The sequence below is a fragment of the Oryctolagus cuniculus genome, chromosome 16 (assembly GCF_964237555.1).
Source record: "Oryctolagus cuniculus chromosome 16, mOryCun1.1, whole genome shotgun sequence".
In the NCBI taxonomy this organism is placed as follows: domain Eukaryota; kingdom Metazoa; phylum Chordata; class Mammalia; order Lagomorpha; family Leporidae; genus Oryctolagus; species Oryctolagus cuniculus.
The window spans coordinates 67,481,581-67,502,538 of NC_091447.1; the positions used below are offsets into that span (position 1 = coordinate 67,481,581).

The 20,958-nt window shown below is 43.6% G+C and overlaps 1 protein-coding gene and 1 long non-coding RNA gene across 5 annotated transcripts in view; one reads left to right on the top strand and one right to left on the bottom strand.

Moving 5' to 3' along the window:
- Positions 1-12,416, top strand: part of LOC108175883 (zinc finger protein 426-like) — a 62,972-nt gene extending 50,556 nt beyond the window's left edge. For 3 of the 4 annotated variants that reach the window (XM_070059193.1, XM_070059192.1, XM_070059194.1), the window contains exons 2-7: positions 5,915-6,063; positions 6,544-6,632; positions 7,938-8,064; positions 9,007-9,087; positions 10,322-10,404; positions 10,856-12,416. In XM_070059193.1, coding sequence (XP_069915294.1) covers positions 6,039-6,063; positions 6,544-6,632; positions 7,938-8,064; positions 9,007-9,087; positions 10,322-10,404; positions 10,856-12,115 — 1,665 coding nt within the window. In that variant the 5' untranslated portion in view covers positions 5,915-6,038 and the 3' untranslated portion in view covers positions 12,116-12,416. The remainder of the gene's footprint in view (positions 1-5,914; positions 6,064-6,543; positions 6,633-7,937; positions 8,065-9,006; positions 9,088-10,321; positions 10,405-10,855) is intronic. The other variant, XM_070059195.1, reaches the window with a different exon arrangement.
- Positions 8,258-20,957, bottom strand: LOC127488502 (uncharacterized). The gene is made up of 2 exons (XR_007916238.2): positions 20,647-20,957; positions 8,258-8,499 (listed from the first exon to the last, which is right to left on the bottom strand). It is a non-coding gene; the product is annotated as an uncharacterized lncRNA (long non-coding RNA).
- Between the last annotated feature and the right edge of the window lies 1 nt (position 20,958).

The following is a 20,958-nucleotide window of genomic DNA, read 5'->3' on the forward strand; positions in this document are numbered from 1 at the left end:
TTCCCTGTAGAATCTATCCGTCACTATGCCTCTCCTAGTGTGATTTCCTTGGTTGTGTTGGACTGAGCCTTACAGACCCCATAAGGAATATTACTTCCTCATTAACACATTGGTTAATACACTAGTTTTCACCTGAAAAACTATGTGAGACTGTGACTTTGTCGTAGTCTGTTAAATTTAACTTTGTCTTTTAACAATTTCAGCCTGTGGAGATAAGAAAGAAATATGTTTAAGGGCTATCATAACCTTTCTCAGACATCAAGTTGTCTTGCAAGTAAGAAGGTCTGAGCTAGTCATTTTCCATGCAAGTACATTCAAAAGAAACTCACTTACCGCTAGCCTTGTAGTCATTATTACAGAAATACTTTTAAGTGTATCATTCTGTGGAGTTCTAAGACCAGTGTGTTATAATGGGCGCGTCATCACAAGTAACCATAGGTAATACCTTGATAAAAATGAGGCCACTGACTGTCTTCCATTGACAAGAAGCTTAGTTCTTAAAATTACAGGCTTGGCCAAAGCAATATCAAAATCTAGTTTTTCCAAACTTTGGAGATCACTGTCTCATTGCTGTATAAGTGTGGTTCCAGTCAGAAGACAGCAGACAAATAGAGAACACTCTAACTTCATCATGTATTTGACAGAGTACCTAAGGAAAGTAATCAGGTAGGGAGTCCCTTTCCCCACAAAATGGACTTTACACCTTGTTGGAGAGTGAGATGGTGAAGTTCACTGGGTTGCCTGGGCCAGAGCTGGTCAGCAGTCACTGCGTAAGCACTAAGAAGCACTCTGGAATGCCTACAAGCCCTGGCTATGGGACGGGGACAGGGGATACCAGTACAGGCATAGGAGTGAGAATACCAAGTGTCTGCATCACGAGACCATGGAAACTGGTCCACCATGTGCACACAAGTGATGGCTGGTGGACGAATGCCCAGTAGAGGACTGTATTCTTCGAACCCTTGGTTCCTTCAGTAATATATTTCATGAAAACTCAGATTTATATTGTGTTATGAACAGTTACTTACTTGTAATCTAGTTGTACCTGATTATATAATCTGAGAAGAATCTTGTTTTTCAGACAACAGTCTTTGGGTGTCTTAATGGAGGTACAGGCTCTGTGCCAAATAGTGGGGAGCATTGGCATCCAAAGGAGATAAAATTGTTGCACCATGATATTCAGAAACTCTCCAAAGAAAAGCCAGATCCCCATATTACCCATGTTGTTCTAAAGCATTACTAGAGATAGAGTTAATTATGATAAAAGATTTTGTTTAGGGGCCAGCACTGTGGCACAGCGGTTTAAAGCCCCAGTCCGCAGCACTGGCATCCCATATTGGTGCTGGTTTAAGTTCTTGCTGCTCCACTATTGATCCAGCTCCCTGCTAATGCACCTGGGAAAGAAGTGGAGGATGGCCTAAGTCCTTGGGCCCCTGCTCCCATGTGGGAGACCTGGAAGAAGCTCTTGGCTTCAGATCAGCTCAGCTTCGGCTATTGTGCCATTTGGAGAGTGAACCAGTGGATGGAAAACTTCTGTCTCTCTCTCTCTCTCTAACTCTTTCAAATAAATAAGGAAAAATAAAAAAAATAAATAAAAGATTTTGAGGACCAGCGCTATGGCATAGTGGGTAAAGCTATTTCCTGCAGTGCTGGCATCCCATATGGGCTCTGGTTTGAGTCCTGGCTGCTCCACTTCTGATCTAGCTCTCTGCCATGGCCTGGGATAGCAATGGAAGATGGCCCAATTTCTTGGGCCCATGTACCCACATGAGAGACCTAGAAGAAGCTCCTGGCTTTGGATCGGCCCAGCTCCAGCCATTGCAGCCAATTGGAGAGTGAACCAGCGGGTAGAAGACCTTTCTCTCTGCCTCTACCTTTCAAATAAATAAATAAATCTTTAAAAAAAAGCATTTTGTTTATCCAAAAATGCTATAATCTGAACTATATATACCCTAAAATATTCTTTATTTTAATTTTTAAAATATTTATTTATTTGAAAGGCAGAGCTAGAGAGAGAGAGAGAGAGAGAGAGAGAAATCCTCCCTCCATTTGTTCACTCCCCCAATGGCTGTTTTGGCAGAAACTGGGCAGATGCAAAGCCAGGAGCTAGGAGCTTCTTTCAGCTCTCCCATGTGGGCACGTGGGCCCAAGAACTTGGGCTATCTTCTACTGTTTTTCCAGGCGCATTAACAGGGAGCTGGATTGGAAGTGGAACAGCTGGGACTAGAACTAGTGCCCATATGGAATGCCAGCAACTTAACTCACTACACCACAGCACTGGCCTCTAGTTTTAATTTTAAATGTTGTTTTAAGAGGCAGAGAGAGGGTTCTGTCATCCATTGGTTACTCCCTAAATGCCCACAATGGCCGTGATTGGGCCGAGACCAAATCCAAGAGCTGGGAACTGGGACCCTTGCCAGTTCTTCCCATGGTTGACAGGAACCCAACTCCGTGAGCCATCCACTGCTGCCTCCCAGTGTCTGCATTAGCAGGAAACCAGAATCAGGAGCTGGAGGTGAACATTGAACCCAGGCATTCCAATATGGGATGCAGGCATCCTGAGCCAAATGCACTCCCCGATAATATTCTTTATAGATGTACAAAGTGATGTTTCACAGACAAGTATATGATTCAGTGAGAAGTCTTAACATATTTCTTCCATATAGCTTCTTTTATCAGTAGAGAAAAAAATGAGTGTATACATTTGAAAATGATGGGCAATATGTCTAATGTTTTTATGCAGAATATTGTATCTGATAGCCAAAAGGAATCAACAGGTGTTTGAGGTTGATGGTAAAGGAATGGACTATAAAGGGATAGAGGAACTTCTGGGGAGATGATTAAGTTCTTTACCTCATTTAGACTGGTTATTACAAGAATATATCCAATTGGCAAAACTCTTCTGGCACAGGTAGGTTAGCCTGTTACTTGGAATGCTTGCGTCCCATATCATAGTGCTGCTTGGAATCCTTGCTACTTTATTTGTGATCCAGCTTGCTAATGCCCCAGCAGATGATGGCCTAAGTACTTCACCCCCTGCCACTCACATAGGTGTCCCAGATGGAATTCCTGGCTTCTTGTTTCAACCTGGCCCAGCCCTGGCTGTTGGCAGGCATTTGGGAAGTGAATCAACAGATGGAAGTTCTCTCTCCTCTCTTTCTCTGTCTATTCTTCTCTCTCTGTCACTCTGCCTTTCAAATAAATAGTTTCTTAAAAAACCTCCAGTGAACTTCGGATGTTTGCACTTGAATGTACATTGATTATATCTAACTTTTAAAAACTCACAGTTTATGCAGATACCACCAAACTGAACACATTTGTGAGTCTATCCCCGATTCAAGACCCTGCTACTAGGCCCTGTATACTAGGAATCCAGACACATGTTTTCAGAGTTATAGTATAATTTGTGAAATGTGGCCTATGTAGGTGTTTTTTTTTTTTTTTTTTTTTTTTTTTTTTTTTTTTTTTTTTACAGGCAGAGTGGACAGTGAGAGAGAGAGACAGAGAGAAAGGTCTTCCTTTGCCGTTGGTTCACCCTCCAATGGCGGCCGGCGCACCGCGCTGATCCGATGGCAGGAGCCAGGAGCCAGGTGCTTTTCCTGGTCTCCCATGGGGTGCAGGGCCCAAGCACCTGGGCCATCCTCCACTGCACTCCCTGGCCACAGCAGAGGGCTGGCCTGGAAGAGGGGCAACCCGGACAGAATCCGGCGCCCCGACCGGGACTAGGTCCGGGACTAGGACTAGGTGTGCCGGTGCCGCAAGGCGGAGGATTAGCCTAGTGAGCCGCGGCGCCGGCCCCTATATAGGGTTTTTATGAGAGTAAATTTGGCTCATTGATAATGAACTGTGACTGTCATCATTCAAATACTTTTTTGTAACTAGCAATTGGGCCAGTTTTATTAACTATTTATTAACTATTTTTTGATTGATTAACAATTGTCACTTATTTTTTAAAATATATTTGAGAGGCTAACAGAGCCCTCACCCACTGGTTCAGACCTGGGCCAGGCCAAAGCTTGGAGTCAGGAACTCTAAAGTCTCCTGCATGGGTAACAGGGATCAGCTACTTTTGCCTGCCAGGGTCTGCACTGACAAGAAGCTAGAATCAGGCCGGCGGCGCGGCTCACTAGGTTAATCCTCCGCCTGCGGCGCCGGCACCCCAGGTTCTAGTCCCGGTTGGGGCACCGGATTCTGTTCCGGTTGCCCCTCTTCCAGGCCAGCTCTCTGCTGTGGCCAGGGAGTGCAGTGGAGGATGGCCCAAGTGCTTGAGCCCTGCACCTGCATGGGAGACCAGGGGAAGCACCTGGCTCCTGGCTTCGGATCAGCGTGGTGTGCGGGCCACAGCACGCCGGCCGTGGCAGCCATTGGAGAGTGAACCAACAGCAAAAGGAAGACCTCTCTCTCTCTCTCTCCCTCCCTCCCCCTCTCTCTCTCTCTCTCACTGTCCACTCTGCCTGTCAAAAATTAAAAGAAAAAAAGAAAAAAAGAAGCTGGAATCAGGATCCAGAGCTGGGCATTGAGTTGAACCTAGGCATTCCAGTATGGGGCATGAGTATCTCAACTGGTGTCTTTTTTTTTTTTTAAGATTGATTTATTTGAAAAGCAGAGCTACAGAGAGAGGGAGAGCTCGATCTTCCATCCACTGGTTCACTCCCCAAATGGCCTCAATCGCCAGAGCCTGGCTGGTCTGAAACTAGGAGCCTAGAGCTTCCTCTGGGTCTCCCATTTGGGTGCAGGGGCCCAAGCACTTCGGTCATCCTCTTCTGCTTTCCCAGGTGCATGAGCAGAGAGATAGATTGGAAATGGAGCAGCCAGGATTCGAATTGGAACCCATATGGGATGCCAGCATTGCAGGTGGTGGCTTCACCTGCTACACCGAAGTGCTGGTCCCTCCACCAGTGTCTTAAATGCTAGGTGAAATGCCCACCCTGGATTGTCTTTTTTTAATCAAAAAGTTATTTTTTTATAATATAACAGGGTAAAAAATAACAGGAAATCCTGATATAAGCATAGGAACAAAATGAAAACAGCTAAAAAGCAAACTTTGATAAAAAGAACAGAACTGATAAAAATTACAAGAAACTGGTTCTCTGAGAAGACTCCTAAAGTAGATCAGTATTGAACACAATTTGGTTTGTCTTTACCCCTCTGCCACTATGAAGCGAGAGTGCAGATCTGATCGATTTCAGTGTTTCTAACCAAGACCTGGTTCAGACTGTCCACTGTTTAAAATTTTCCAACATTTTTTTTTCAAAAACCTTATCTGCCTTTTGTCTTAGTTCACCACTTCTGAATCAGAGGATTTTAATCTATTACTAATAATGTCTGACTTTAGGTCTTTTCAGTATTAAATCGAGATATCTAGTATGAACGCTGGTTGTGATAATTGACCTTGTACATTATAAAGCTCCAAGTGCAATTTTTTTTTTGACAGACAGAGTGGACAGTGAGAGACAGAGAGAAAGGTCTTCCTTTGCCGTTGGTTCACCCTCCAATGGCCGCCGCGGCTGGCGCACCGTGCTGATCCGATGGCAGGAGCCAGGTGCTTCTCCTGGTCTCCCATGGGGTGCAGGGCCCAAGCACTTGGGCCGTCCTCCACTGCACTCCCTGGCCACAGCAGAGAGCTGGCCTGGAAGAGGGGCAACCGGGACAGAATCCGGCTCCCTGACTGCGACTAGAACCCGGTGTGCCGGCACCGCAAGGCGGAGGATTAGCCTAGTGAGCCACGGCGCTGGCCACAAGTGCAATTTCTGACACAGCATCCCCAGTAAATGGCCTTCCGTGTGACCGATGTTCCTGTTATAGAATATATGGTTTTTAGTGGCTTTCACATTTGTTGTCTACAGAGAGCATACCAGTGTTTGATGACTCATAATTAAGCAACACGTGTTGATGAATGATTTGATGTTAACAGGAATCCCAATAACCCTGTATAAAGAGGAATGGAGATTGCCACTGTCCACCCAGATTCACAAGCTGCCCTGAAATGGTGTTGGCATCAGTGAAAGGAGTGTTTAAGCACATTTTCACTTTACAGAATGACAGCTATTGGTGCATCCTGTGGTAAGTCCTGCTGATGCCGTTTTTGTTAGATGCTACTCTAGGTTCCCTGTAACCAATATAGGATCAAGTGGTTTGGGCATGGATAATCACACTGCTGTTCATTTAGGAGGGGTTGAAGTGAACCAGACCGAGCTCTTTTGTAATTCAACCCATTGCTACGTGTGCTTTGAGAAAAATACTGCATGGTGTCCTTTACGTGTTTTATCGCCATGATAACATCACATTTCTCTGGGTACAAGTTTCCTGATCCTTAAAATTAAACGACTGCACTTTTTCTGTTGGGCAGCACAGCTCACCATGCCTTTCTCTAGCTCTGTGTGAAATAGGACTGTGCTGGCATTGTATGGCATCCGTGTGCATGTGTATATGTCTTCATGATTCTGCATCACCGGTGATTTCACACTAGGGAGGAATGACATCTACAAATGTGACTATGGGAATTATCAGTTGTAGGTTCTTATGCTCTTTCTTCTCCATGAGGTCTCCTTTCCAGGGACACAGTCTCTCTTGAGGAAGAAAAGACAGTGGCAGAAAGGATGGGGGCTGGCTCCCTGACAGATTTCTATCAGGTATGAAGAAAGTATATTCTTTTTTTTATTATTTGAAATACAGAGTTAGAGAGAGAGAAGAGAGAGAGAGAGAGAGAAAGTAAGTAAGTCTTCCATCCAATGGTTCACTCTCCAGATGACCACAATGGCCAGAGCTGAGCTGATCTGAAGCCAAGAGCTTCTTCCAGGTCTCCCACGCGGGTGTAGGGGCCCAAGGACTTGGGCCATCTTCCACTGCTTTCCCAGGCCATAGCGGGAACTGGATCAGAAGTGGAGCAGCCAGGACACAAACCAGGTGCCCATATGGGATGCTGGCACTGCAGGCTGGGGCTTTAACCTGCTGTACACTGTGCCAGCCCCAGAAGAAAGTATATTCTTATCCTAAAGGACATATTTAAATCCACTAGGTAGACATATTTCCTTCTAGACAAATTTATTTCCTGACCTCCTTAAAGCAAATAAAACCTCACTCAAGGACTGAATCCCTAGTTGAATTTCCTCAGAGAATTAAGCCTCAACTATAGGTGAACTGTTAACTTGAAAAGTCATCCCAGTGTTTTAGTACTTAGTAATTAATTTTGATCCTCGTGACGCCAACTGCATGTTTCTTATTTTGCTGCTTGCTCTGACACATGGTGTGGCAGGTGACATTTTTCTCCCCAAAGAATTTATTTTTTTAGCAGCATTGGTCAAGTATCTGAGACATGCTGAACAGTAAACTCAAAGGTAAATAAATATATATATTTTTTTATTTTTTGACAGGCAGAGTGGACAGTGTGAGAGAGAGAGACAGAGAGAAAGGTCTTCCTTTTGTCGTTGGTTCACCTTCCAATGGCCGCTGCGGCCGGCGCGCTGCGGCCGGCGCATCGCGCTGATCCGAAGGCAGGAGCCAGGTGCTTTTCCTGGTCTCCCATGCGGGTGCAGGGCCCAAGGACTTGGGCCATCCTCCACTGCACTCCTGGGCCATAGCAGAGAGCTGGCCTGGAAGAGGGGCAACCGGGACAGAATCCGGCGCCCTGACCGGGACTAGAACCCGGTGTGCCAGCGCCACAAGGCAGAGGATTAGCCTATTGAGCCATGGCGCCAGCCTGGGAAATAAATATTAATCTGGTCACACTAAGGTAAATTCTTATCCAGAAAGTGCCATATGGCTCAACAAGATAATGAATGAGTTTAAACAGAGGAGTTGCTAGAGCAGTTGAATCCTGGTGTAAAGAATTGGAGACCTTGAAGCCCTGTGTTAGCATTCTCTGTCTTCATTCTCCCCTGAACACTGGTGGAGCTGGCATCACTATGGCTCACACTAGCATGTGTGTGATGGTTTAGGAGTCCATGAGCTTTGATGATGTGGCTGTAGACTTCACTCAGGAAGAATGGACTTTACTGGACCCGACTCAGAGAAACCTGTACAGTGATGTGATGCTAGAGAACTACAAGAACCTGGCCACAGTAGGTAAGACTGCCCTCTTTCCTTGTAACCTGTTGTACAGTTAATCTATGTTATGAACTCAACTGTACTGCAAGATCAGTGGTGTCAACTCTGAATAGAGCAGAAAATAGCAGAAGACATAGTCTCTGACCTAAATAGGTGTTAGTTTACTGTATTGGCTTTCAAAATATCCAAGATCAATAACACTGCCAGTCTCTTAGAAATGCACATTTTTAAAAAAGATTTATTTTATTTGAAAGGTAGAGTTACAGAGAGACAGATAAGAGGAAAGGGGGGGGGGTCTTCCATCCACTGGTTCACTATCCAATTGGCTGCAACAGCTGGAGTTGGGCCAATCCGAAGCCAGGAGCCTGGAGCTTCTTCCAGATCTTCCATGTGGGTGCAAGGGCCCAAGGACTTGGTCCATCTCCTACTGCTTTCCCAGGCCATAGCAGAGAGCTGGATCAGAAGTAGAGCAGCCAGAACTCAAAGCAGTGCTCATATGGGATGCCGGCACTGCATGTGGTGGCTTTACCTGCTACACCACAGCATCAGCCCCAGAAATGTACATTTTGTCTCTATCTTGATGTACTAAATCAGAAACCTGGAGTTGAAGCCCAGTCTTCTGTGAGTCAACAAGTCTTCTAGATGACTCTGATGCACAATAATGTTTAAAAATCACTAGTGTTGTCATTTCCCTAGGGAACGAAGTCTCTCTTTTTTTGTACTTTATTTCCAATATGAATAAAAATAAAGTTTTAGTGATTTGTATGTATGTATATAAGACTGAATTTGGGTTTTAGGGGACATAGACAACCAACCTTTCCTGGTACACAGTTGATTTTTCATTTTTAGCCCTTTGGAAATAATTTTACTCCTTTCACTAGAATATAGTTCCTGAATACAGGAAGCCTTGTCATCTCTTGCTTGATGCTTTTCCAGTAATGTATACTTCCCTGTGTATAGGATGTCAGCTCATCAAACCTGATTTGATCTCTTGGTTGGAACAAGAAGAGTTGAAGACAGTGCAAAGAGATATGCTCCAAGGTGAGTATTCATGAAAAATAACCCTAATGAGAAGCTGATATATTTGCAACTATGAGGAATCTTTTGAAGATGTACTTGCTTTCAGAAGATTGAGGGCATTTTTCTCAAAGGTTAGGAAATCTTCAACTTCCAATACTTTTATGTTACTTATATTTGAACTTGTCTCTAAGTTTATTGTTTTCAGTTGTACTCTCTTTGTGGATACTTCTTCTTTTCATAATATTCTTTTTCTGTTTGTCATCTGCTGTAATTTTCATAGAATCAGTTTGTCATGAACTGAAATTTTGATCCAGTGTCCTTACCTTTACCAAATTTTTGACATGGCCATACATCTTTGCCTTACTGTGTTTAATTTGAAAACATATACAATTGTGCCTTATAGTTTTTTAAATTTATTTTTTAAGGAATACAAATTTCATAAATACAACTTCAGGAATATAGTTATTCTTCCCACAATACCTGCCCTCCCAGCCATGCTCCCACCTCTCCTCCTCCTCCCTCTCCTCTTTCCAGTCCCATTCTCCATTAAGATTCATTTTCAATTAGCTTTATAAACAGAAGACCACCTCTATACTAAGTAAAGATTTCAACAATTTGTGCATGCACACACACACACAATTTGAGAACTAGTTTTACAGTTAACTCTCATAATACAACTCATTGAGGACAGAGGTCCTGCATGGGGAGTTAGTGCACAGTGACTCCTGTTGTTAATATAATAATTAACACTCATATATGACGTCAGTGATCACCTGAGGCTCTTGACATAAGCTGCCTAGGCTGTGGAAGCCTTTTGAGTCCACAAATTCCGTCAGTATTTGGACAAGGCCGTAACCAAAGTGGAAGTTCTCTCCTCCCTTTAGAGAAAAGTACATCCTTCTTTGATGTCCACTTCTTTCCATTGGGATCTCATTCACAAAGATCCTTCATGTAGAACATTTCTTGCCCCAGTATCTTGGCTTTCCATGCCTGAAATGCTCTCAGGGGCGTGAGAGCGTTTCATGATCTCATGAAGCCTTAAGGGCTGATTCTGAGGTCAGAAAGTTACTTAAAGTGATTGCCATTCTCTGAGTCTGCTTCTCATGTTGGAACATTCTCTCCTTTTTAATTCTATCTACTATTATTAGCAGACACTTGATCCTATTTATATGGTCACTGCCTTATAGCTTTTAACTCCTTCAGTCTTCTATTTCTTTCTTCAAACCCTTATATTTGTTTTTCTGTTTTACTACAGGATGGGAAATGCAACTTGAAGCCAACTGGTCATCACTTGAGCAGGATTTTTTGAGGCAGAACATATCCAATGGGATACAAATAGTAAGAATAAGAAAATATATTTTTAATTTTTTACCATCAAAGAAAATCATAAATTATAATAGAAAAATCAGCAAAAATAAGACTTATATGAGAGTTATCTCATCCACATAAGAGGGAATGATGTCTCTGGAGAGGTACTCTGAATATGACGAATTTGGGGATGCCCCAAACCTCCAGCAAGACTTGTTGCTGGAGTGCCCATTTCCAAGTATGTAACTAGGCATTTAGTTTTTGAAATAATTTCTTGTAACTAGAGATATTTTTAAGATTAGAATAGATGGGATAGCATTCTGAAATAAGTGTTCAATCATACCACTTGAAAGAAGTCCACAGAGCAGGAACTGTATAATGTAATAAAAATTACAAAAATAATACATTAACATTTTCAGATGGATTCTATTAATATTTTTCAAAAAAATCCTTTAATAATCATTAATCTTTTCATCAACAGACAGTGAGCCACAATGGAAGGGTACTGTATGATTGGAAGCAACCTGGAGATATCTTCCATGAACGCTCACTTCTTAAGACTCACATGAAAATGCAAAGTACAGAGAACACTTATGACTGTAATCAGTATGGAAGGGACTTCCATATTCTGCAAAAGAAAGCCTCTAGTGATGAAAAGCTTTCTGATTTTAATCAGAGCAGAGAAATCTTCTGCATGACACCAAATACTACGTACTGGAGAACTAGCACACAAGAGAAGTCCTTTGAATACAGTGACTATAGGAGATCCTTTGTTAATCAGTCATACCTTCAGGCACAAAGGAGAATTCACAATGGAGAGAAATTCTATGAATGGAAGGACCATGGAGGAGGTTTTATAGATTCCACAAGCCTTGCTGTGCTTATAGAGACCCTCAATGCAAAAAAGCCTTATAGATGTAAGGAATGTGGAAAAGGCTATAGATATCCTGCATACCTTAATATTCATATGCGGATCCACACTGGTGAGAAACCCTATGAATGTAAAGAATGTGGGAAAGCCTTTAATTATTCCAATTCCTTTCAGATACATGGGAGAACTCATACCAGAGAGAAACCTTATGTGTGCAAGGAGTGTGGGAAAGCCTTCACCCAACACTCAGGTCTTAGTATACATATACGATCTCACAGTGGAGACAAACCCTATGAATGTAAGGAGTGTGGGAAAGCCTTCCTTACATCTTCACGCCTTATTCAACATATAAGAACTCACACTGGAGAGAAGCCTTTCATATGTGTCAAATGTGGGAAAGCCTTTGCCATTTCTTCAAATCTCAGTGGACATTTGAGAACTCACACTGAAGAGAAGGCATGTGAGTGTAAAATATGTGGGAAAGTGTTTGGGTATCCCTCGTGTCTTAATAATCATATGCGAATACACAGTGCCCAAAAGTCCTACTCATGTAAGGAATGTGGGAAGGCTTTTACCTATTCTACCCACCTTAAAATTCACATGCGAATCCACACTGGAGAAAAACCCTATGAATGTAAACAGTGTGGGAAAGCCTTCAGTCATTCCAGTTCATTTCAGATTCACGAAAGAACTCACACTGGAGAGAAACCCTATGAATGTAAGGAGTGTGGCAAATCTTTCATTTGTTCCAGTTCCTTCAGAATTCACCAAAGAACTCATACTGAAGAAAAACCCTATAAATGTCAACAATGTGCAAAAGCTTACAGTCATCCTCGTTCACTTCGAAGACATGAAAGAACTCACTCGTGAGAAACTCTTTGGGTGCATTCAGTGCAGGAAAGCCTTCATGTATCCCAAATCATTTTGAAAACATGAAATTATAGAGAGAAATTCTGTCAGAATTATTTAAGTAAAATGAGTCTGTGAGGGTAGAGCTCTTAACTGGTGTCTCTATTGAAAAAGGACATGGTAGAGAAACAGGATGCCTGTATACAAAGAGGACTGGATTAGATCCTGCCATTAAGGCAGAGGAAAGTAACCCTCCTGGAACCTTGATCTTCGGCTTTAGTCTCCAGAAATGTGAGCAAATAAATTTCTGTTGCTTAAGCCACCTATTCTGTGGTATTTTGTTATGGCAGCCCTAGCATATGAATATGGTAAGAAAAATGAAAAAATGCTAAGATTGTCAAAAAGCCTTAATAATCATGCAAAGCCACACTGGATAGAAATCATATGAATTGGAGAAATATGGGAGAGCCATTACTGAGTCTGCAGCCCTTTTCAAACATGTAATCACAACAGAAAGATAGTTCTTCAAATGGAGGTTTATTGATATGTACTGAATATTGGAAACTCTTGATTCAGTTGTTTTCAATCTTATAATAAGCCTATCAAAGGCATACTTCATTCCTGTACACTGTTTTTTCATCTGTATTTTTGGTTCTAAAAATTTCCAACACTTGGCTTACCTGCCTATCTATTGTATTTTATGCTGAACCCTTAACATATTTTTAAATTCTCTGCCTGATAGTTTGAACATTCATGTCACATTTGATTCTGCCTCTTCAAACTGATTTTTGCCTTTTAATATGCCTTGTAATTGTTCCTTGATAGCTGTACACAACTTCCCAGATAACAGGAACTTTTTTTTAAAAGATTTTATTTATTTATTTGAGAGGTAGAGTTACTGATAGAGGGAGAGACAGAGAGAAAGGTCTTCCATCCATTGGTTCACTCCCCAAATGGCTGCAACAGCCAAAGCTACACTGATCCAAAGCCAGGAGCCAGGTGCTTCTTCCTGGTCTCCCATGTGGGTGCAGGGACCCAAGGACTTGGGCCATCCTCCACTGTTTTCCCAGGCCACAGCAGAGAGCTGGATTGGAAGAGGAGCAGCTAGGACTAGAACCGGTGTCTACATGGGATGCCGGCACCTCAGGTGGAGCATTAACCTATTGCGCCATGGCGCCAGCCCCAACAGGAACTTCTGTAAACAGGCCTTTAATAAAGGGATGGGTTAGTTTGGAAACTAGGGTTGAACTTGTAGTCAGGGAATAAAATGTCAAACATGCTTGGATGAATTTGAGAGAGGGATATAGCCACAGTGTCCTTATGTAACTAGAAAGTTCCATGTGCTTTCTATTTAAGTCAAGAAATAATTTTCTCATCCAAACCATCTTTAGTCATTGTAAAACATTTTGGTTTCTTTTACTAGAATATCGAGATTTACTAAATCACATTTACTTAAAAAATAATAATGGGATGGAAGGAGAGGGAAGCTCATGGGTAAAAAGACTTAGCATTTTTTATGATTTTTTATTATTTATTTGGAACACAGAGTTACAAATACAGGCAGAGACAGAGAGAGAGAGGTCTTCCATCTGCCAGTTCACTCCCCAAATGGCTGCAATAGCCAGAGTTGAGCTGATCCAAAGCCAGGAGCCAGGAGCTTCCTCTGAGTCTCTCACATGGGTGTAGGGGCCAAGGCACTTGGGCCATCTTCCACTGCTTTCCCAGGCCAAGGCAGAGAGCTGGATTGGAAGTGGGGCAGCCAGGACTGGAAGTGGCACCCATATGGAATGCCAGCACAGCTTACCACACTACAGCACTGGCCCCAGCATTATTAATATGTTATTATTAGCCAAAAATATCTACAGATTCAACTTAATCTCTATAAAATTAAAATCTTTTTTGCAGACATGGCAAACCCAATCATGTTCATATTGAATTGCAAGGGGCCTTGAATGACAAGAAGTATTTGGAACAGAACAAACTTGTAACTTGTATTTCCCAGTTTCAGAACTTACTACAAACTATAATAGAATAATTTTGTACTGATCATGTTACCTTGGATGAAGAATGGGGTGACTACATACAGAAAAAGAGAAACCATAAAGAGTACTACTACACTTAAAATTCCCTGGGCAGAATACAACCCTCCATGAAGGGTCACTCAAGGGAAGTACCTGGGCCCATCATGAAGCACAGAGAAGGCGTAGACTTATGGACAAGCACCTTTATTGCATTTTCTGCAGGAAGAAAGGGGCAGCGCAGGGCAAGCAGGCCTAGGATTGGCTGGCTGTTTGAAAGAAGATTCATCTTCAGTGTAACTTTTAGAGCATATGGTTTGGGGATACCTGAATCTCCAGAGTTTTACTTGGATATAGCTAGTGGCCATTTTGTAGATATAGCTAGTGGCCATTGTGTAGATGTTAAGACATCAGTTTGGGGCTGGCGCTGTGGTGTGGTGGGCTAAGCCTCCGCCTGTGGCACCCAAATCCCATATGGGTGTTGCTTCTAGCCCTGGGTGTTCCTTCTAGCCCTGGGTGTTCCTTTTCCAATCCAGCTCTTTGCTATGGCCCAAATAAATGAGCCCCTGCATATGCATGGGAGACCCGGAGGAAGCGCTTGGCTCCGTGGCTTCAGATTGGCCCAGCTTTGGGTGTTGCAACCATCTGGGGAGTGAACTAACAGATGGAAGACCTTTCTGTCTGTCTCTCCATCTCTGTCGGTAACTACCTCTCAAATAAATAAAATCTTTTTTTAAAAAAAGATGTCAGTTTATAGAAGTTTAAAGTTAATTAAATTGTCCCTATTACATTTTTTTTTTTTTTTGACAGGCAGAGTGGACAGTGAGAGAGAGAGACAGAGAGAAAGGTCTTCCTTTGCCGTTGGTTCACCCTCCAATGGCTGCTGCGGCCGGCACACCATGCTGATCCAATGGCAGGAGCCAGGTGCTTATCCTGGTCTCCCATGGGGTGCAGGGCCCAAGTACTTGGGCCATCCTCCACTGCACTCCCTGGCCACAGCAGAGAGCTGGCCTGGAAGAGGGGCAACCGGGACAGAATCCGGCGCCCCGACCGGGACTCGAACCCGGTGTGCCGGCGCCACAAGGCGGAGGCCATGGCGCCGGCCCCTATTACATTTTAACAGCACTCTTTGTATTATGTATTTGGCGTACGGGTTGAGATTATAGAGAAGATTTGAGTAATTGAGAGCCTGTATTATAGAAGACATTTGTAGGTTAGTGATAGATCTGTCAGGATGTCCCCCTTCGGGAACTGGCCGGGTTACTGTGAAGGAAGAGTCAAGGAGACTGAGGAATGTCAAGCTAAACACACTTTATTGATACTCTAGGCGACTAGGAGGAGAGATCGCTCAAGCCTACTCCTGCGGGCACTAGGCACTACGGACCAGGAGCTTCTCCCCGTGGGCACTAGGCACTACGGACTGGGGAGAGAGGCTGAGCAACCTCTGGTTTACAGCGTCTGAGGGTCCCCTTATATACAGTTTCTAGAGGCTAGCCCCGCCCACATTCCCGACCTCCCAGAGTCCCGTAGTCATGGCAATGACAGTTTGTGGTTAGGCTGTCCGTTTTCAAATCTTACCAGCTAGAGTGGTTACCTTTCTACTTTTCTTTCAAGCTGCGCTACTGCGCAGTTACTTTCTTTCAAACGGCGCTACAGTTACTTTCTCCATGAATGGTTCCCTAAAAAGATCCTTCTCCAATCTTGAACTATCCCAGGCCCACATTTGGATTCTTGCAGACCTCTGAAATGGGGAGTCTCCTTGGATCTACCCTTCTGGCCCCACTGGGCATGAGCTATATTACGCTGATGTCCCTACTGATGTCCAGATCCCTGGGCTTGGATGACAGGCACATCTGCTGGGATTTTCCAATGTGTAAGTTCTCCATCTTTAGTGCAAATGTGTTTTCTTGCCCAGGACTTTTGTAAACTATGCCATCAGATGTGCTATATGTTTTCTGGAGATTATCATCTACACATAATGTTACAAATAGGTATATGTTCCTCAGATTTATTTCCAGGATTATGAACAGCTTTCAAACATCATCTGGTTGTGAAGCTGCATTTATTTAGTCCACAAAAATTTCACTGAATCCTGCTATGGCTACTGGAGCCACCTTTATTCACAAAATCATGTTGTTTAGGAACCGGTGCAATTTAAGGGATTTCTTTTTTTATTTTTTGTCAGGCAGAGTTAGACAGTGAGAGAGAGACAGAGAGAGAGTTATAGACAGAGAGAAAGGTCTTCTTTCTGTTGGCTCACCCCCCCAAATGGCTGCATGGCTGGCACTGCGCCGAACCGAAGCCAGGAGCCAGGTACTTCCCCCTGGTCTCCCATGTGGGTGCAGGGCCCAAGCACTTGGGCCATCCTCCACTGCCATCCCGGGCCATAGCAGAGAGCTGGACTGGAAGAGGAGCAACTGGGAATAGTACCCGGTGCCCCAACCAGGACTAGAACCCCGGGTGCCGGTGCTGTAGGTGGAAAAGCCAAGTGAGCCACAGCACTGGCCAATTTAAGGAATTTCTAAAACACACTTGCCTCACAAGAGGACACTGGGGAATACAGATGAGTTTATTATCCTGAGTGTGCTAATAGGTCATAGATGTCTACAAATGCCAAAACCTATATCATACTGTATATTTTATTTATTTATTTTATTTGAGAGGGAGAAGAAGAGGGGAGGTGGAGAGAATTTCCATCCATTGGTTGACTACCCAAATGTCTGCAACAGATGGGGCTGTGAAAGGCTGAAGCCAGTAGTCAATAACTCAGTCTAGGTCTCTCCACGTGGGTAGCAAGTCCTTGAGCTGTCTGTTACCTGCTCCTTTCCAGGGTGTCATCAATAAGTAGCTAAAATCAGGAATGGAGCTAGGGCTTGAACCAAGGCACTCCAATATGGTATGTAGGCTGCCTAATCGGTGTTTTAACATCTAGGCCCAAAACCCACCTCACATTCTACAATTGAAACATAGGTAGTTCATTGTTTGTCAGTTATACCTCAGTGAAGCTGTTAAAAAAATACACTTGTAGGAAAACGTGAGATCTGATTTAACATACGTCTACGGCATTTAAGGAAAGCATAGCATGGGTATATTCTTAGAGCAATGATTGTAACATTTTAAAGCACAGAGCATAGACAGGCTCCTAGTTCAATGGTTAGATGCCATGATATCAATGACATATTTGGAAATGTTCAGGGCCTGAGTGAAGGTAGAACTGGAGAGTATAACTATGTGAAAAGCTCCCTTCATCATAGCAACGTATTCCTATCTTTAGGGCATTTGGCATGTTGTTCATGTACCTTCCACAGAAAGTCTCTACAATTACAAATACTATCATGGTCAGCCAGCAGGAAATCAAGGTTTAAATGTTTGTTGAGAACCATGTTAGCTGGTAATCCCTAGCCTTGATGTGAGAGATCAAGGTCTTGCTGTGTTTATGTCATGTGAGAGATTAGATCCTGGAGCATTTGCTGGTTGGCCTCTATTTTTTTTTTTTTTTTTTTTTGACAGGCAGAGTGGATAGTGAGAGAGAGAGAGACAGAGAGAAAGATTTTCCTTTGCTGTTGGTTCACCCTCCAATGGCCACCACAGCCGACGTGCTGCGGCCGGTGCACCGCGCTGATCCGAAGGCAGGAGCCAGGTACTTCTGGTCTCCCATGGGGTGCAGGGCCCAAGCACTGGGGCCATCCTCCACTGCACTCCCTGGCCACAGCAGAGAGCTGGCCTGGAAGAGGGGCAACCGGGAAAGAATCCGGTGCCCTGACCGGGACTAGAACCCGGTGTGCTGGCACTGCTAGGTGGAGGATTAGCCTATTAAGCCGCGGCACTGGCCAGCCTCTATTATTTATAGTTTGCTTTGCCAATCCCACTTTACAACAGGCAGCACTTTCTATACCAAGGATTATGCTTCCAGTGGATAAGCCTTACTGGTGGTGATGGAGAAGATGGCTTAGGAAGGGCAGGGGTATATTTAATCAGAATAACCAGAATAGGCAATACCACAGTTATGGGGAAGCAAGTGATTGATAGCTGGTCTTTGGAGAAAGGGATTATAAAATAGGTGTATTAGCAGGAAGCTGATCAGATGCGGAGGAGCCAGGACTTGAACTGGCACTCTGATATGGGATGTGGGCATCTCAAGTGGTAGCTTATCCCACTTTGCCACAATACCCTCCCCCTCCCCCATGTGGTGTTTTGATACATGTACACTGAATTGTGTGGTTTCAAAAGGGCAAATTGTGTGACATGAATTATATCTGAATAAAGCTGGTCCAAAAAGCAAAGTAAAAATAGTGATTGTAGTTATACTGAGAGCGTAAAATGTAATGTCTATGAAGCACCTGGAATGGTAAGATACAATAAATAGCTTATATTTTTACCACTATGTATTAAAAGTTTATATAAAATCATTGCAATAAAGAGTTTGATATTAAAATTGGCATAAGTGGGGCTGGCGCTGTGGCATAGCAGGTAAAGCCGCCACCTGCAGTACTGGCATCCCATATGGGCGCTGGTTCTAGTCTCAGTTGCTCTACTTCCGATCCAGCTCTCTGCTATGGCCTGGGAATGCAGTACAAGATGGCACAAGTCTTTGGTCCCCTGCACATGTGTGGGAGACCCTGAAGAAGCTCCTGGCTCCTGGCTTTGGATCGGCGCAGCTCCAGCCATTGTGGCCATTTGTGGAGTGAACCAGTGGACAGAAGACCTTTCTCTCTGTATCTCCCTCTCACTGTCTGTAACTCTACCTCTCAAGTAAATAAATAAAATCTTTTTAAAAAAACTGGCATAAGTAAACATAATGAGGGTACTCAAAAATTCTGTGGAGGGGCCAGCATTGTGGTGGAGTGGGTAAAGCCACCACCTGCAATGCCAGTATCCCATATGGGCGCTGGCTCAACTCTTGGCTGCTCCACTTCTGATCCAGATCCCTGCTAATGGCCTGGAAAAGCAGCAGAAAATGGCCCAAGTGCTTGGGTCCCTACACCTACATGGGAGACCCGGAGGCAGCTCTTGGCTCCTGGCTTCGTCCTGGTCCAAACATGGACATTGTGGCCATCTGGGGGAGTGAACCAGCGAATGGAAGATCTCTCTCTCTCTCTCTGTCTCCATCTTTCTGTAACTCAGCTAAATAAAAAAACCTTTAAAAACAAGTTTGTGGAAAAGGGAAATGAAAGATAAATTATTTTTGGTGGGAAAATTTTTGAAATCCATGCATATAACAGATCTTCAGATAATGCATGGAATATATAATAAGGAAATAACTACACATGGATTTCAAAAATAATTGAAATTAAAAATAATTAATTTTCCATGCACTTTTTGAAACTACATATTACTGGCACACAGAGTGTGGAATCAGATACAAGTATACAAATACAGGCATTTAGGACACCTGCCTGCACTCATGTTAGGGTGCCTGGGATGGCGTCCCACCTGTGCATCTGATCAGGTTTCCTGCTAATATACACCTGGGAGGCAGTGGATTATGGCTCAAGTGCCTGGGTCCCTGCTCCTCATGTGGAAGACCTGGATAAAGTTCCTGGCTCCTGGCTTCAGCCTGGCCCAGCCCCAGGTGTTGAAGGTTTGTCAGGAGTGAACCGCGGATGGATGATCACTCTGTCTCTTCTGTCACTCTGCCTTTCAACAATAATAAAAAACCTTAAAAGGTGGTACTACAACACTTGGCTGTTTTCTAGAGGAAAAAACATAGGCTCCACTGTCCCATGTGACATGCCAAAATACCTTCTATGAGGATAAAATAAATGTTTTTCTAAACTTATTTATATTATACAGTATTTCAAAAAATTGACAGTTATTGCACATATTTATGGGAGTACAGTGTGTTAGTATATGTATATAGTGTGTAATGATCAGATAAGGTTAAATGGCTTTACATTTTTTTTTTTTTTAAATTTGAGAGGTGGAGAGCCTGAGATTGAGAGAGCTCCCATTCCCTGCCTGACTCCTCAAATGGCCCCCAGTACAAGTATCAGGACAAAGCTAGAACTGGAGCTGACAACTCAATCCACCTCTCCCACACGAGTGTTAGGGTCCCAACTACTTGAGCTGTCACTTGTGGCCTCCCAGGGCAGGGATTTGAACCCAGCTACTCTGATATGGGACACCAGCACCTTACCTGTTAAACCAAATGCTTAAGGCTGTTAAAAACCCAGAAATTATTTAGAAAAGAAAAAAAACTCCTTTGGCTACATAAAAATTAAATACATTGAAGTGCAATAGATGAAAAATCAACAGCATAGTTATCAATTCATGGATTAAAAAACATTCCATAACAGACATAAACAATTCTTGATAAAATGTTGTAAATCGGTGTACATAATAACATTATTAACTCCACGAAGCCCACTTCCTAAAAACCACAGAAACCTGGGACCCCTTCCTGCCTAAGTGAAGAATGCCTGGGATCAGTGGTATTTTACAACGTAATACGATGGCCCTGAATTTATAATAAACGAAAACCGAAAATGCTGATTTGAAGAAGAAAAGAATGCAAGATACCAAAAGTATCAGTACCTCGAAAACACAAAAGAATCAACTACTGGACTTCAGTGTTTTCAGATAAACAGAAAGGGAGCCTGGAAGAGAGACCGTTTCACGCGTTGGCATTTGTCAGCAGGAGACAAGCGTAGGGCTTACGGAGGGTGGGCTGCGGTAGGCAGAAAAGCGTTGACCAAGAAAACTGCTCACGGGCTCCGGCTCCACCTCCAGCCCCTTTTGCGGGGACGCGCCGCCTCCAAGCCCGCGCCGAGCCGGCCCCGCGGCCCCTCGGACCCCGCGCCCGAGCCAGCGATTTCGCGGCCGGAAGCGGCCCGACGTGGCCGAGCC